This window comes from Hydra vulgaris, chromosome 09 (genome assembly GCF_038396675.1).
Source record: "Hydra vulgaris chromosome 09, alternate assembly HydraT2T_AEP".
NCBI classification, from domain to species: domain Eukaryota; kingdom Metazoa; phylum Cnidaria; class Hydrozoa; order Anthoathecata; family Hydridae; genus Hydra; species Hydra vulgaris.
Genome location: NC_088928.1, coordinates 57,834,263 through 57,850,106, shown reverse-complemented (window position 1 = coordinate 57,850,106; position 15,844 = coordinate 57,834,263). Strand labels below are relative to the sequence as shown.

The 15,844-nt window shown below is 29.7% G+C and overlaps 1 protein-coding gene across 1 annotated transcript in view; it reads right to left on the bottom strand.

Moving 5' to 3' along the window:
- LOC136084888 (uncharacterized) overlaps positions 1-15,844 on the bottom strand; it is a 62,681-nt gene continuing 46,837 nt past the window's right edge. Inside the window, exon 5 of the mRNA XM_065806153.1 lies at positions 1-288. Within this exon, the coding sequence (XP_065662225.1) occupies positions 88-288 (201 nt within the window). The 3' untranslated portion in view covers positions 1-87. The remainder of the gene's footprint in view (positions 289-15,844) is intronic.

The following is a 15,844-nucleotide window of genomic DNA, read 5'->3' as shown; positions in this document are numbered from 1 at the left end:
TTTCCAAATACATTCGACTCAAATTATTTTAAATACATTATTCGACAGTTCAGTGTAAATTTACATATATGTATATATTAAAAATCTTCAGTTTGTTAAATCTAAATAGACAGTACTAGTGCAATCTGCCCCGTAGCTGGATTCGGCAAATAATTTTTTACCGTTAAATTCAAAAGTACTCCATACTTTGCTTTTAATTTTCAGATAGTTAAGTTTAGAGGTTATCTTTAGCGTTATTGGGCTTGCAGCAAAAACAATAATACATTGTGCCTCAATACTTCGAGCTATCTAAAAGCAATGAGTCAAAGTTATAAATTATTATTTTGTACAAAAATGTCTCACATTTTTAATAATAATTGATAATAAATCAGAGGATTAATTTACCTAATGATTAGAAAGGGGAGGAGATTGAAAACAAATAAAAAAATACTTTTTAATTGGCTTAACCTAAAGTTTATTAAGTATTTAACTGCTTGTTTTTTTTTACTAGTAAAAAAAAACATGTAATAACTTTGCAAGTATTGATCATGTAATAAAAATTTAATTTGGTTTTTTGAAACATATTTAAAATATATTCGAAAATAAAGGTATACATATTGATGTTAAAAATTTGAGAACAGTTTTGATTTTTGAAAAAATTTGATTGGCTTCAGATTTTGATTGACAGTTTTTTTTTTTTAATTAGTTAACACCTGCCTTTTATTAAAATGAAATTAGATAGAAAGTTTTCTAGCCCGAAGAAAATTATCTCGTAATTAAGGAGTGTATTTTTTATATCGTCACCATTTCTAAACGTTAGAAACTTCTATCAGTTGGATCTATCAATATACTTTGATCTTATTTAAGATTTGACACAATATCCAATTAAATCAAATTTTTTTTAAACATCCACTGAAACACTTATACTTTTGGAATTTGCATCATACATATATAGTGGACATAGCAAATCATTGGTTTCATTATTTATTTGGTTTCATACTTCATACTTTATATTAAAATGATTTTTTAAAAACACTTAACCTGTAAGCAAAGCATACATAGCAGGCAAAACGTACCCAGCAAACAAGCTTGTGTTGGCCCAATGAAGCAACGTGACAAATTATTTGGATTTGGTCAATGCTTTTTAAATCTAGCAGCGGATGGTAGACCACTATCAAAATACTAATTTCAAATCCAAGAGTGAATAATTGACTACAATTAAAAATCGAAAAAAAACAATTTTTCATTGTATACCTTTCAAGTAATAAACTATCGCAGGGTCGACGACCCAAGGGGAAGGGGGTACGTGCTCTCTCTTTTTTTCTCACGGACTTTTTTTTTAAGAGATAATTCTAGATATAGAGAACTTTTTTAGAAATAAACAATTGTGCCCCTCCACTTCGAAACCCATGTAAGTAATTTACCAAAAAATAATTTGTTCAGGGACGAGGTTAGTAAGTGTACATATATCGACTTATTTAAGGATAAGCACAATAGAGTAAACATACAACGAATGATTTAGTGGTAGAAACAAACTTAAAACAAACTTTTAAAATTATAAACTTAGTTTTTTCAGTGGAAACCAAAATCGACAACAATTGCAGATCAAGAAAATCAATATCAAAAACATTGCAGCTGAAGGAAATGTACCTAACTTACATGAACTAAAGCTTGAATAAATATTAACAGAATATATAAAAATGGGGGAAAAAAATTGTTTTCGTTCTGCTTCAGCTATAAATATTCTGTTAATATCTAAATGATGAGTTTGCTAATAAAAGTAATAATTTTTCTAATTAAGTTCAATATTAAAAATGATTGTTACAAATTTATGAAGTCAGTTATATTAGATGAAATTGTTATTGCCATTACAATGCGATTGGTCTACTGTACTCCACTGCCATTGGTCGCTGTCTAAAATGTTCTACAACTAAAATTTCTAGAATTTTTTATGATGTTTAAAATATTTTTTAACAGTATCTCCTTGTTTCGTGTGCATATCAGGTCATGCATATCACGAAAAAATATAATTTTCGTGTGCAAATCAGGTGATTTTCGTGTACTACTAATTACAGGAGTATTATGAAAATTCCAGGACGGGGGCTCATGGTGCCACCAGGAGCCTTGGTCCTGGAATTATCTGAAATGTCCTGGATATTTGCAAGAGTCTACAATGTCCTGAAAAAAATTTTTTTTTTTTAAAAACGAACTTGAAATATTTTAGAATTGTAATTTTTTTAAATAAAATTTAAAAACTTTTATTAATATTATGTACCCATAAGCTATATAGAAAGTTTGTAATACCATTTTTAATTTTATTTTTAACAAAAGAGAATTATTCATTTAAAAAGCCTTTAACCTTTATAAGCATTTTATTTTATAAAAATCAACTGCTACAGATGCCTAAGTTTAACTTTAAAAACTTTGGTTTATTCAAAACATGAATATTATAAACACTTAAGTGTTTCTTTTATGATATTACAAATATTTTTCAGCTCTTCACCTTGCATGAAACGACATTGAAGACATGTTCATGAAATAGTCTTCATTGGGGGCTTCAGTATCTATATTGACTGAGGTTAATATTTTGCCATGTTTTACCTATATTGATGAAATTCCCAATAATATCCTTATTTCTAAAAAAAAAGCATTTGAAAACCTTTGTTTCACATATCAAACCTTTCTTTAAATTAATGAATATTTCCTGATATACTTAAACTTGCAAGAGTATACCCAATTCATAAAAATAATGATCGCGCCGACAACTATAGGCCCATATAGGTACTTTCTGTTTTCTCAAAAACATTCGAACGTTTAGTTTATAATAGTGTCTTATTAAAAACTTTCTTAAAAAATATCAACATTTTAAACCAAAACAATTAGGATTTCAAAAGAAAACAAACATTCGACTGAATATGCCATTATTTAATTAGTCGACCAAACAACTGACGGTTATGAAAATAATAAGTTTACTCTCGAAATACTCATAGATCAATCAAGGTATTCAACACCGTTGATCACTTTATTCTGTCAGAAAAACTAAAATGGTACGCAATAAATTAAATCATTGGATAAAAAGTTATCTATCTAATAGAAAACAATATGCTCAAAACAAGAAACTGGGAATACTAAATATTATGTGTGAAGTGCCTCAAATGATCCGTCTTAGGACCGAAATTGTTTTTATTTTATATTAATGATTTTAATAATGCATCAGTGCTAAGCTAGTGTCAACCATCAAAGCTTAAAAAAATTGTTTGTTTATAAAAACAGGCTTGTAGAATTATATACAACAAAAAATCACACTAAACTTTAAATAATGGATATGAAAATGATAAAGAGATATTAGATAAATATATATCAGCACCTAAACTTTATGTATAAATATACCAATAAACTAACTCCTGAAATTTTTATATGTAAACTTAATACAAATCTAAATGAGAAGTATTTCTCATTTAGATTTGTATTAAATTTAAATAATCAAAGTAATACATGTAAAATATCTAAAAAAGTAAACAAATACACAGAATATAGTATAACTTATAGAAGCCAGGAACTCTTTTCTAAAAGGCAATTTAAATATTGCAAATTCATTAAAGTCATTTCAGTATCAAACAAAAACTTACTTATGCAAATATATTTAAATACGTATATATATAACTATATACAAATATATATAAATATATTTGCGTATGAATGTATACATTCAAATATATATATATATATATATATATATATATATATATATATATATATATATATATATATATATATATATACAATATATATATATATATATATATATATATATATATATATATATATATACATATACATATATATATATATATATATATATATATATATATATATATATATATAGCTTTATAATTAAGATAAGTTTTATAGTTAGAGCCACTAGTTAGTTTTTAAGCTCAGATCAGAGATCAGAGATCAGAGATTTATACAGAACACGAACATGCATTATGTAACTTATGGGTGAGTAAACACTGCGCCAGTGGTTCTGATAGAACACCAACATATTAATAGCAACTTGTGGGTTAAGCTAGATTGAATCAGAGGCTTAGATAGACCGCAAACATACATATAAAGTAATTTTCAGGTGAGCTAACACAGTAACTAATTTTTTTATACTTATTTATTCATTTATACCATTTAATTTTTGTGATTAAGTTATACAATATAAATTCTCTAGTAATATACTGTTTTAAAAAAGGAATAAAACTTTAAAAACGCTTCCTTTAAAATAAGAATTTAATATAAGCACCAACATAAACAAATTTTTTTTATATCTTTGTTTTGTATTTTGTCAGGTCAGGTTATCCTCCTACTGGTAACATAAAACCCAGTATAATCTGCATTATGTCTTGCTGCCTTGTAGAAAACGCTTTTTTAGGCAAAAGCTAGAAGAAGCCAACTCCGACTTATAACTTCCCCTGCCTTGGGGCTCCTGGTTGAGTAAAAGCTAGATGGTGTTTTAATAAAAATACTTATCTTGGGCAGATGTTAATGCATCCGGCTACTGTCTTGTAGAAATCCGTCTAGGCAAACACTTAAGGGTTAAACAGATTCTATTTATTAACCAGCCTCACACCCCTTCCTTATCTATAAGGCTGGCGCAAATGTATTTATAATACATTGTTTCCAGTTGAGAATGTTGAATGCTGGATCTTTTTGAATCAACGCATGGGTTTTTCTTGTGTCTTTGTTTTTATTACTAGGCAACTTATTCTACTATCTCCTAATGAGGGTACAGCTCTAAAACTCAGTTTAATGGTTCTAAGGGCGGCTGGTGGGCAGGTTTCCAGAACTCTGTGGTAGCTTTCAAAGAGACTGATTCAATCAACAGCTGAAAATCATCAAAGTATTAACAGTGTCATATTGCGCATCGATGGTATCCCTGTTGGTACTTTTGGTGTGCATTGTCAAGTTCACATTTGAAGCTCTTTGTTACAGCCTAGGGTTTAGTAATAATAATAAGGCAATTGCTTCGGGCAATTGCCTCATTATTATAAATAAACTGACTCAAAGAAATTTAGTCAAAGATATTATTAGGAAATTGATTCAAAGCTGTCTATGCTTTGAGTCAATTTCTTTTAGAAATTTAAAAATGAATAAAGTTTTGAAAACTATATAACACAAAAAACCTTCGTCATCACCAAGTTCTCTAATCCTATCATTCACTAATATTCGTGGGCTTCAAAATAACTTTTCTTCTGATGTGTCTTATCTCTTGCTTCACCAGACCTACTTGCTCTTTGTCAGACTAATTTGAGTTTAGCTGTCTCATCTTGTGATTTTAATGTTGATGGTTATCTTCCTTTAATTCGTAAAAACTCTAATAGCCACATGCTTGGCCTGGGCATTTACATTCGCAAGAACTCACCCATTTGTCAGGAAACTAGGTTTGAATCCTCAGACTATTCTTTTATGTGATTTCGTTTAGCACAACTTCACACGATTGCCTTTCTCTTTGTCCTAAACCGCTCTCCTTTATCTCAAGACTGCACATTTTCTGATATTATTTCTGATCAAATTGACCAAACCCTCTCTATTTATCCATCACCCAATATTGCTGTTTTTGGTGACTTTAATGCTCATCACACTGAATAGCTTGGGTTTATGTTAGTGACTCTGCAGTCGTTAAAACCAACAACATTTGTCTTTCTCAATTCCTAACTCAATTAGTCAACTTCCCGATTCGCATCCCAGACAACTCGAATCATTTACCTTCTCTACTCGACTTATATCGTGTTTCTGATTCTAGTCAGTGCTCAGTTTCTCCACATTCACCCTAAGGTGTTTCTGATCACGGTTTAATCTTTAAAACTATTATCTCATTCTTCTTCTTCATCTAAATCCGCCTATTATTGTACCATCTTCAACTATTTTAAAGCTGACTGGGACTCTTTCCGTGATTTTCTTCGTAATGGCCCTCGGGTAGAAATCTTTCGTCTCTCTGCTGACAAATGCGCTACTTACATAACTACGTGAATTTAGGCTGGCATGGAACCTTTTATAACCTCTAAACGGTTACAGGTCAAGCCTCACTCTTCTCCATTGTTTTCCTCACATTGTGCTGCTGCAATTTTCAATTGAATCCGTTACTTCCATATCTAGCAGCAAAACGATCCTTCAGAAAACAGACGTCTGTTTATTATTGCTAGAAACTATTTTAAAAAAGTTGTCCAAAGCCAAAGCCCGCAGTTCTCAGGTCATAAAATCTCGTATTTCATCACAAAAATTGGGCTCTCATGACTTCCGGAGAATCTTTTATAGTATCAATAGTAAGAGCAAATCTGTTGTTCCACCTCACCCTAGAACTTTTCATCAATATCATCCCTTGACTCCACTTGTTGCGTTTTACCTGAGTAAGTCTTCAAACAGGTTGAACCGTTGCGTGACATTTGTATCACTCCAGCTTCTGTATCTAAAGTGGTTTCTGCTTGGACTCTTTTACAGCTTGTGGTCCGGAAAACATACCTGTTATAGTCTTGCAGAAGTGTTCTCCCCAGCTGCTATCTATACTTTCAAAACTATTTAATAAGCAATTATCTGATTCTTGTTTTCTAGCCTGCTGGAAAGCGGCATGAGTTATGCGTACTTTAAAAAATTTTGAAGAGAGATCTGATTCGTCTAACTACCATCCCATTAGTCTTCTTCCTATCATAAGCAAGGTTTTTGAAATTTTAATTGAAAAAGCGCCTAATCTCTCATCTTGAATCTAACAACTTTCTGACTATCAATATGATTTTCGATCTTTTCGTTGTACGGCTAATTTGCTAACAATAATAACCGATAGGTTTTATTGTGCTTGACCTTTTTAAAACTTTTGATAAAGTTTGGCATGCTGGTCTTCTCCGTATGCTTTCTTCTTGCAGTGTATCTGGTAACATCTTTAAGATTATTGAATCCTTCGTTTCCAATCGTAGTATAAAGGTTGTCCTTGATGAACAGCACTCTTCTTCATATTCTGTAACTTCAGGGTTTCCAAAAGGTTCAATTCTTGGCCCTATACTCTTTTTAATTTACATTAACAATTTTTCAGATATTCTCACATCTAATGTATTATTGTTTGCTGACGATACTACCATTTATTTTTGTCATGATAAGTAGCCAACACTCTCTGATTGCTTTACAAGGGCATTTGAGCTTGAAATGCTCCATTACGTCCTTGTTTTTTACATCAATAAATGCATTTCTTTTTAATTGAGCCAAAAACGCCATAAATTTTGAGCGCCGTCTATTGTCAAACTATGTGATTTAATATAGAACCATCCAGGTGCATAGTATTGCATAATTATTGTAAGCAAGTTGTAAGTGAACAAGTTCGTCGGCATTACTGTAAAAATATATAAACGTAGAACACGATTAGCTTTTGTGATCCATCTACCATGATGAATGTTTCTAGGAGAAATTTTAGATATTTTATTTGAAACCTCTTCTGATTAAAAAATATTATATATAAAATATAAAAATATTTTTGATCTGAACTTAATGTACTGAGGATGTTATCAGCAAGTATATAAATAGCACCTTTTACTTTTTCGAAAGGAGGTACTGCTAAATTAGTTAAGCCTTCTGTTATTTTTTTACCAATATCTCCTTTAAATGATGCTGGGCCAGAAACTTTTCCATCAATTAAATCAAACATATGTTTAAATGGAAGTTTATTGAAATAGAGTTGATAAATGAGTCACTGGATTTATCAAGTTGAGCAGCCATGGCGCAGTGGTAGCGCACTTGCTTCAGAAACAGAGAATCCGTGGTTAAAATCCCATCTCTGGGCAAGTTTTGCGACATTGGTTTGGAAGAAGGCGTGAACTTCCGATTAAATCCTCATCCGCGGTTCTCTATAATAAGACCGTAAGGACTTTTTTGGGGCACCAAAAATATAAATTAAAAAAAAAAAAAATTCTGTTTCTATTAGTTTTATCCTCCAACCTTACTAAAATTACTACAGTATTTACAACAGTTGCATCACATAAGAAAGCATTTAAAGAACCACTACTGCCAGTTTCAAATCTAAAAAAAAAATTTTTATCGGCAATGCAGCCAGAAGTTCCATTACCAGGTGTTAGGTGATCTATATAGCTGCTTGTTGGTATCTAACTATTGTAATATATTCCTCTTTAACTTTTCCTGTAGCTGTTATTTTATTGTCTTTTCTTCCATTAAAACCAAAACATTGTAATTTCAAATTTTCAAAATTTCTCCCAGTTACAATTTTTTGTCCAACACGAAGTCTTTCTTGTTCTACTTTTATCCTATTGAGCTTGTTTGATTCATTTGATATTCCCATGTCTTTTAGAGTAGCATTAAAAATAGCAGCAGTATTCCCGTGTCTTTTAGAGTAGCATTAACAATAGCAGCAGTATTCCCATGTCTTTTAGAGTAGCATTAACAATAGCAGCAGTTGCTCTGCAACTGACACGATAACAATCAGCCACAATAGCCAGTTCATCATAAAAAATTCTATTTTGATTACATTTTTTAAAGAAAATATCAGGTTCATAAAGTTTGTCATTAGATGCATCTAATTCGATACTTTCCTCAGATTCATACAAATCATCAAATAATAAAAATCATGTAGTTATTTTTATTTAATCTCGTCAAAAAATCAATTATATATATATATATATTTATATATATATATATATATATATATATATATATATATATATATACATATATATATATATATATATATATATATATATATATATATATATATATATATATATATATATATATATATATATATACAGTATCGGACAAAACGAGTGCAACCAAATAATGCTAATTTAGTTTCTTTATATAAAAGTGCTGCATTTTTTCAATTTAGAGAAATAACTATGTAGCTGTTTAGAGACAAAGTTCTTGAAGTTTTATTCATCACAAAGTTCATTATTTGTACACAAAAATTAATAAAATAATCAAGAGTATTAAAAAAAGTTGATTTCCTTCTGGACAAAACAAGTGCAACTCGACAAAATGTTGACTAAGCTGTATTTCGCTATCAATATTTCGTGGCGAATCCTTTGTTGTCGATCACAGCCTTGCATATTCGAGGCATAGATTCGATCAGGTGATCAATGAAACTTTGTGGAATTGCTGCCCAGGCCTTTTGGATTTGTTCAAACAGTTGATCCTCATTACGAATACCTTCACGATTAAATCTGTGGTTGACAATCTCCCTTAGGTACTCGATAGGGTTGAGATCCGGAGATTGAGGCGGTCAATCCATCACCGATAGGTGGTTGTCTTGAAACCACTGCTTGACTACCTTTGCAGTGTGTTTCGGATCATTGTCTTGCTGAAAAACCCATTTTATTGGCATATTCCATTCAGCATGAGGTAACATAACATCTTTCAGGATATTTTTATACATGAAACGGTCCATTATTCCATCGTTTCGATGTATTGGACCTAGACCGTTAGCAGAAAAACACCCCCAGACCATTACATTGCCTCCACCATGCTTCACGGTCTTATGGCAGTAACGTAAATCGAGGCGTTTTCCGGCCGGTCGACGCACACGGCAAATGCGAGAAAACAATCTGGCTTCAACAGCACGTCGTCTGATTGTTCGGACCGATACAGGCAGCTCTAATTGCTTTTGTATCTCGACTGATGATATCCAGGGATCCTTCTTGACGGATCTGACGATCATAGAATCCTCTCTAGAAGTGGTGGAACGTTGTCTTCCTTATTTGTTATCTGCTGCCAACTTCCCCGTAGAACGACATTTGGAACATAGTCTTGATGCGGTCCATTTTTTCACGCAATATTTATCACAAATATTTTTTTGTGACATTCCACTTAAGTAATCGCCAATAATTTTCTTTCTTAGTTCCAATCAAAGACTGTCGGGGGCCATTTTTTGCACTTGAAGTCATAAAAATAATAAAAATAAATAATCACGCTTCTCAAGGCTTACCGTGTTACATTTACCTTGTGATGATACAATAATGCTCTGTGGAACACAACGTCTTGGTTGGATGTGGACTGTATTGATGTAATAAAACACTTGTTGTATTTCACTTCTTGTATTGATGTTCTTCGATAAAACACTTTGATAAAACTCACTTCGATAAACTGTCTTGATAATACTGACTGATTGACTTCCATATACTGACTGAATTACATGTCAATTTACATGTCTCTTATATAGTAAAATGAACCTGTGTGATTTTAGATGCTTCTTTTCGATGCTTCTAGAAGCTTCTGGATGCGTCTGGATGCTTCTGAATGTTTCTGGATATTTCTGGATGCTTCCAGATGCTTCTTCTGTCAGCTTCTGCATGCTTCTGGAAACTTCTGGAAACTTCTGGATACTTTCTTTAATTATTAAAAAACTTTCGTGACGTTGACACGGACCAGACTTAAGAAAATGAAGCAAACCAAAAAAGTTGCACTTGTTTTATCCGCTGCAAAATGGCACTTGTCAACGAAATTCTGCCTGTGTGCTGTCACCTGTCAGCTGATTGCTCATGTCATGATATGCTATGACTCCAGACTCCTGAACTGTTTGCTGTGGTAGTATAGCTCGTTTCGTTTTGTAAATGTAAAATTAGGAACACTTTTTAGCATTGTTCGATGTTGGTTGCAAATGTTTTGTCCAATACTGTATATGCATGTATGTGTATAAACGTGTGTATGTTTTCTTTTTCTGACAGAGTTGTATTTCATACAGATTTATTATTTTCTTTTCTTTTTTTGACTATTGCCGACAATTTATACTTTTAAATATTTTTTTTTTTTTTATTCACTGTATGTATTTTAAAAAATCTTTTTTTTTTGACTAATTAAGGATTCTTCTACTTTTAATTAATATATCTTCCTTTTTTTTCTCTATTTGCATTTTTAAATTTTATATCTTCTTTTTTACTTTTTTTACTGAATTTTCTACTTGATTTATTTACCATTTTTAACTATTATTGTTATGACCTGTAGGGGCTCTACGAAAAGATTTGGTTGGAGCCCATAACTATTTATTATTTATGTATTTGTAATTAAATTTTATTTTTTGTGAAAGGGAATTTTAGTTTATATAAACAGCAAAATAAATAAAAAATAAAGAAATCTAGCAATTTAGGACTTTTAAACCATTTTTTTTTATTAAACCATTTTATAGTGTAAAATGTCAACAGTTTTTTTGCCTGTTCCCTATTCATAATAATTTTTTAGTTCATTATATGTTTAGTTAGTACATGTATAGTTCATTATACATTTAGTTCATTATATTGTGAATTATATACCTAATTAAACACTTTCTTTTGTATAATTTTTAAAATTAAATTTGCGTTAATCAGTTTTGTTTGTTTTTGCTTGATAATATTTTGCTTTTAATTTACATAAATATACTCATATTATTTTGTTCCATTAGAAGTTTTGACAATGTTATTTTAATAGGGTTCAAATGTCCTCAAAAATGTAACGAAAAGTCCTGGAATGTCCTGGTAATGTCCTTGAATTTAAGTGTAGATGTGTAGATGTGAACAAAACTTTGTAACAATTTTTTAATAATTTCCTTTACTTTTACTCAATTACACTTTTAAAATAAGAAAATATTTGTCAAAAGGCTTTTTAAGTGAGTTATATTTTTATTTGAAGAACTTTATGTTGTTTTTTTTGTTAAAGTTTATGACTTAGCGGTGAACATCTCTTGATTTTCTTAACCAATTTCTATGAAAGTTTCAAGAGTAAGGAAAACAGTACAGTTATTGGACAGAGGCAGTTATTGGACACTACAAAATATATGTTTAAAAAGTAATAATAGATTAGAATAGATTTAAAAAAACTTGTACAATATTGTTATAGATGTCTCTGTAAACAATTTTGCTATGCGTAAAATCCCTTCTTTATCAGCTAACTCTGCAATATTTATGTCAAAAACTTATTTTGTTGTGCTATACTGTATGTGAATTATAATAGCGAATATTCTTACAAAATTAGTTAAGAGTTGAACTTTTTAAAACTTAAGTATAATAATAATAATATTTCATTTAGAAATATCTACAAAGTATAGTTAGAAAAATTTTATGAATTTCAAACAACCATAACCGATGGTTCTAATCGTTCATAACCGATGGTTCTAATCGTTCATAACCAATGGTTCTAATCGTTCATAACCGATGGTTCTAATCGTTCATAACCGATGGTTCTAATCGTTCCTAACCGATGGTTCTAATCGTTCATAACCGATGGTTCTAATCGTTCATAACCGATGGTTCTAATCGTTCATAACCGATGGTTCTAATCGTTCTTGTGTCCAATAACTATGCTTTTCCGCGTGTTTTTTCATTGAAGTTTTGTTTTTTGTAAAACGGCGTGATCATAAAATAAACAAAACTATTAAAAAAATAAATGAATATCATTAAATATGTCATTGAATTTCAAAGCTTGTTTTATTAATTATATATGAAAGACCCACATGAAGTTAAGTAATACCTTAAGTGTCCAATTACTGCACTGTTTACCTCTTGTTATACCTAGTAGTACCAATTGAAGTGCGAAATTTTAATTCAGTAAAAAAATTTAAGAGAACATGTTTTTAATGCAAGAACAAATGTAATATATACATATTATATGCATGTTATGTTTTAGTTAAAATGCTAAAGTACACATTAATAAAGAGAGTCCTCGAAATAACCCCCTTTTGCCCGTATGCACGCCTCCAGTCTTGGACGCCATTCCTCGATTGATTTACGCACGGTATCCATGGATAAAGCATCCCATTCTCTGAGAAGTGATCGCTTGAGGGCATCAACGGAAGTGTGAGGTTTGCGTCACACCTTCTCCTCCAGTTTAGACCAGATTGCATAATCCAATGGATTAAGATCTGGTGATGCTGACGGCCAGGCATCCGTAGAGATAAAATCGGGCACATTGGCTGTCAACCACCTCTGTGTTGTCTTCGCTTTGTGCGAAGGGGCACTGTCTTGTTGGAATGACCATTGTTCCCCATTGAACAACGAGTCATCTAGAATCTATTCAAACAATACAAATAAATGCGGGAACTGTAAAAAAAGCACATGCCTGTTAACATGACAAGTTTAAACAAACTTCGCACTTCAATTGGTACTACAGGGTAATACATACTTTTATGACATCATGATAATCCAATAAAAAGATCTTTCAGTCCAAATATCGTCAAAATTTGTCATTTATTTATCATTACTCCGAGTAAAAACAAACATATAGTAACTTTTTTTAAAATTAAGTATAAGTTGCTTTTTTAGCTTTTGACGAGTAATTTACTCGTCGAAGCTAAAAAAGCAACTTATACTTAATTTAAAAAAAAAGTTGAAACATTTTTTTAAACTGTACTAATATTTTTGACGTCAAGCAGCTAGTTCAGCAGTTTAGTAAAATTACAACAAATGACGTCAAGACAGCAAGTTTTAATTTAAACAATAATTTTAATTCTGACTCTAACAATTTTAGCTAAAAAAAATTTAAAATTAGTTAATTTTGATGTTAATGAAGTTTCTTCTAGCTATTATAAAATGAATTTTTATACTGAAATCAATGAAATTCTTTGTCAATGGTCTCTGTAATTTAAGATAACACATGATTCACTTACATTATTTCCATGCAAAATGCACAAAAAATGGTTATTATGAAAGCAAATTAAATTTTATTTTTTCTCGGCTCATAAGTACTTTCAATACTAAATATTTTTTTAAATAAAACTGTTAAAAATTTATTTACACCTCTATTTTTTTCCCTCTCTTTTTTTGTTCATAAAAAATTCCCAAACAGACTTGCTTCAAAAAAGACAAGACCACAATGAGTGGCCTGTCTCGCAATACATAATGTTGTTACTCAACTTAAAAATTAAAATAATTTATCTAAGGAAATTAACCTTCCTCTTGAATGCTTACAAGAACTAACAAATTTTGACTTCAGAACAAAATATTTGTGATACAACATGAAAGTTGTTGTATCACAAATATTTAATTAAATAATAACCAGTCTTCTCAAAGCAGTTATTGTAACAATTAAATTTTGCCAGCACTTTTTTTGAATATAAAAGTATGATTATATACAGATTTATACATACATACAATCTTGGAATTAGAGTTGACATTTAACGAAACAATAACACTGAAAATAAAGTATAAAAACTAAGTTTTTATGCGGCTGCACAGTGGTCTAAAAAACTTGATTTTTTGCCAAATTTAAAATTTTGATGTTTTTATACTAAATCGATAATGATGAATTCAAATCTGAAGACAGTTTTTGATTTAAAGGTTTTGATGTTCGGATATTGCATAAGCGGCCCAGTCAAGAATTTCAGAAAAAGTTTTCATTTTTTTATTTGTGGTTTCATACATCGGATTTAAATATATATATATATATATATATATATATATATATATATATATATATATATATATATATATATATATATATATATATATTTATATATATATATATATATATATATATATATATATATGCATATATATACATATTAGTAGAAAATCACTTAACAAAAAAATTTTTTTTTTTTTTAAAGTGATTTTCTACTAATATATAATTGCGATGTTCTTTTAAGAACATTGAGTACTCTATTGTGTAGAATACTTTTTAAAGTTGTTTGAATATATATTAATATATATATATATATATATATATATATATATATATATATATATATATATATATATATATATATATATATATATATATATATATATATATATATATATATATATATGGTTAAATGGGCTGCAGCGAAGGAGGAGAGGGGGTCAAAAGCAACGCCCCCTTTCTCCCCAACAATAATAAAAAAAAGGGTTTTATTTCATTCGTTACAAAAAAGCGATTTCTCCCATCAAAAATACCTCAAATTTTTATCGATCAAAAGAAAAGAAAAAGAGATTTTGTTAGAGAATTTTTAGGTGTTTTTCTTGATGAAAAGGTTAATTGAAATCATAATATTGATTATATTAGAACAAAAACTTCTAAAAACATGAGGATCCTATATAAGTCACGAATCTATCTTAATAAGAAAGTCTTAATCCAACTTTATTACTCATTTATACATAGTTATTTAAATTATGGCAATATTGCTTGGGGAAGTTAAAAAAAAAAAAAAATTGCAACGACTTTATCTCTGTCAGAAACGCGCAATCCGTATAATCGATTTTGCAAATCGCTTTTCTCTTTCGAAGCATTATTGTATTGAAATGAGAGTTCTGAATATGTACGAGTAAAATGTATTTAATATTTTATGTTTGTATATATGGAAATAAATAACTTATTCCTAGCTGTCTTCAAAGATCATTTCTTTTTTAAACCAATCAGTAAATATATTTTGAGAAATAATAACTTTTTAAATAAATCTTCTTGTCAAACAAACTTTAATCAATTTTGTATTACCTATCGAGCGCCATACCTTTGGAATAAAATTGTTTTGCCAAATTTTAATTATGAAGTACCTATCAATTTTTGCCTTCTTTTAAAAAACTGAAAAACCTCATTCTTTGATTAGATAATATATTGAGCTATTATTAGTAGGAAAAAATATATTTTGGTCTACTTTATTTATTGTTTATATACATGTTTACGTTCATAGAAGTTTATTCCTACTTATTTTATTTATTGTTCTTATACTTTTTACTTTTTAATTTATATGTTGGTTTACTCTTGTATAAAATTCTGATGAGAAAATCCTCTTCCAAGATCTTTCTTCAGACACAGGTTATTTACCTTGCAATTTTGTAAAAGTTTATTTATTTATTTTAATCTTATCTTTGCTAAATGCTTATTAAAGGTTCTGACGACAAGATCTTTGCGATCTTCTTTCTGATACCTTGTTTATATTTGT